This window comes from Olea europaea, unplaced genomic scaffold (assembly GCF_002742605.1).
Source record: "Olea europaea var. sylvestris unplaced genomic scaffold, O_europaea_v1 scaffold1001, whole genome shotgun sequence".
NCBI lineage: Eukaryota > Viridiplantae > Streptophyta > Magnoliopsida > Lamiales > Oleaceae > Olea > Olea europaea.
The window spans coordinates 237,466-240,161 of NW_019227325.1; the positions used below are offsets into that span (position 1 = coordinate 237,466).

At 35.8% G+C, this 2,696-nt stretch overlaps 1 protein-coding gene across 3 annotated transcripts in view; it reads right to left on the reverse strand.

Moving 5' to 3' along the window:
* Positions 1 to 338: 338 nt before the first annotated feature.
* LOC111372468 (embryogenesis-associated protein EMB8) overlaps positions 339 to 2,696 on the reverse strand; it is a 9,652-nt gene continuing 7,294 nt past the window's right edge. For 2 of the 3 annotated variants that reach the window (XM_022994824.1, XM_022994825.1), the window contains exons 11-14: positions 2,517 to 2,647; positions 2,327 to 2,410; positions 1,104 to 1,170; positions 339 to 940 (exon numbers count right to left, since the gene is read on the reverse strand). In XM_022994824.1, the coding sequence (XP_022850592.1) occupies positions 506 to 940; positions 1,104 to 1,170; positions 2,327 to 2,410; positions 2,517 to 2,647 (717 nt within the window). In that variant the 3' untranslated portion in view covers positions 339 to 505. Of the gene's footprint in view, positions 957 to 1,103; positions 1,171 to 2,326; positions 2,411 to 2,516; positions 2,648 to 2,696 lie in introns of all 3 variants that reach the window. The other variant, XM_022994826.1, reaches the window with a different exon arrangement.

Genomic DNA, 2,696 nt, shown 5'->3' on the forward strand with positions numbered 1-2,696 from the left:
GTTATCACAGAGTATATATTTATTTATTTAGATTCACTATTAGTCCGTAGGAAATATTCAAATTTAACTTGATTTCTTCAAAATTCTTAGGAGTTGGTGTAGGTTCGCTCATCATATGGACTTTCTTGGTCATGGCTTCATTTGGAGGACAAGCAATTTACAAGGTCAAGTTGGCCCAATTTCAATATTTTTCCACTTTGATCTTTTTTTCTTTCTTTTGAAGAATCTAAAAGATTTGTTAAAGAGGGCAGCTTACTCTGTCGTAAAGTAATTTGGCTTTTAGGTGCTGCGAGTGGAGGAACCAGAATTTTCATAATGGAAAGGGGAAAATGTTAAAATGAGCAAAACATACATGTCTTTATACGTATTGAAAGAGATCACAAAGGATATATATAGATCATCCAGATCACACAGTGAGCTTAATTACACAGGGCAATCACAGTTACAGTAGTTTATTATTTTGTGATGGTAAAGTACAAAATCTAGCTTGCAAAATGATGATCCATCATTTTTGTATCTTTCCAGATGAGTCTTTTTTGAACTTCTTCCTGAAAAAGAAACCAAATGCTGTACCAACCACGGGCCAGGTCGATATGATGGCTGTATAAGCAAGCAGCCATAGTGACATCCTATTTTGTTGTGAAACCAGATATAAGCACCTTTCGACAATGCTCTCATGCTTGGAATTCGCAGATTTTTCTGGGGTTTGAGCAGCACGGGTTGATTCTTCTCCACTTGTGAAATCATGTTCTCCTGCTGAAACTGTTGTATTGGCTTGATTGCGATCTTTATTCTCTTTAAATGACTCTTCAACATCAACATCTACATCTGTTCGTCCATTGTCTGCGGCAGCAACCATACCATCATCTGTGATGTTAAGATACGGGCCTTGATCAATTGAAGATTGCATTGCTGTGGAATGAGGGTCGATACTTTGTGCCTGCAATAAAAGCACACTTTTAAGGCGTGTTTGATACAAACTACTCGAAATTATTACAATGGACAAGATTTTAGCTTTTTTCTTTCTTTCGTTAATCTTGTCCAGTGCTGTTCAATCTAGTATACCAATTACCATACATGCCAAAATAGAGATGATAACATACATTTTGATGATGCATAAAGGGACTAGAATGTAAGGCTTCAAAAAATTCATTGACTGCTCTCACCCACCTGCAAAGCAAAAAAACAATTTGAGATTTATTATATACGCCAATCTTCTAAAAATAAGATTGTAAACATTACATTTTAACATCAAATAAGTTTCTTCGGAATCTAGCTTCTAAAACGAGAAGGAAAATTTTAAAATCTAACACAAGTACGTTTAAAATCACATTGGGCAAAAAAAGGCACTATTAAAAATGGAAAGTGAAAATGATTAGCCTAATGGAGTACGGGAAAACAGTATTTCATGGATTCAATGGAAAATACATTCTATACGTAAAGCCATCATCTCCTAACCGAAGACAACCTTTACATCCTACGAGAAAAAAATTTGAGTCATCATCTTCCTTGAAAGTCGATGTACCAATGTTCCCAAGAGTAGCATCGAGCCCCAAAACGGCAAGCCATGCTTCAAGCTAAGTCAGTCGGGATCTAATTGATTGCTAAACTAAAGGAACGATCTCTGTCGAAGATTCGAGACTTCCAAGTAGAGGCAACGTATAAGTTAGTGGCTGGTTCTTGCACAATCCATTGGATTTTAATCTTGTACCTGTCGGACCACCTCATCTAAGAGTTTAAGGTGTTAAAGAGAAGGCACATTCATTTATTTTAAATTTAGTTTGCACCTGCCCCAAGACATGCATTCTTGAATTAGGTTCTCATCAATTGTCTCTGTAGGTTATGAGAGAATGATTTTTCCTTGTATTCATTCATGGGAAAGATACAAACATATATAAAGATTGAGAAATCTATATTAGGAAACTATGCTAATTAGGAAACTATAATCAAGCTATCAATCCCTATAATTAAGCATCTATTTACATCCGTAACAGTCTCAAACTTGTACATTTTCATAAATGGATGGCAGCGAAACTTAAAATTGAGGCATTTGCATGCCATAATAGCATGTTGAACCACATTGTCCAAAAGCTGAAGTTGTTAGAAAGGGGACATATTTAAACTTAAGTCTTCATCAGTAGTAAAGTGAATACATGGAGAATAGTATGCCAGATGATGTTTTAAAGATGTGGAAATAGCAAAGAAACAAGATTGTTTTTGACTAACCACTTTAGACGTTCTCCCAGTGCGTCTGTGGTATCTTAAAAGTTAAAATTGCAGATACATAACAAAAAATTCACAGTAAGGGAAGTATGAATTCAATTACCACAAGCTAGATCCAGCAATGCCTTCAAAGAAAGCTAGATGTCCTCCATGTTGTGTTGTAGCTAGGACTGTATTTTTGTTTGCTCTGCAATAAGAGAAGTATGGTTACATTAGTAGCAAAAATCGATATCGTGAAGGAAAGTAAGAAATTTATGCAGCATTTCTCTCTGACACAAGATAAGCAACCATACCTACATTCATCGAAAGGTATGGCTTCACTGGTGCAGACTGGATCATCCAATGCACTTATGCAGAGTAGTGGTACTGAAACTCGTGCCACAAAAGAGCAACTGCTACTGTGCCTATAGTATGAATCTGCAGTCTTGTAGAAAAAATACATATATTTTTCAATATGCTTGCAACAGATTGTT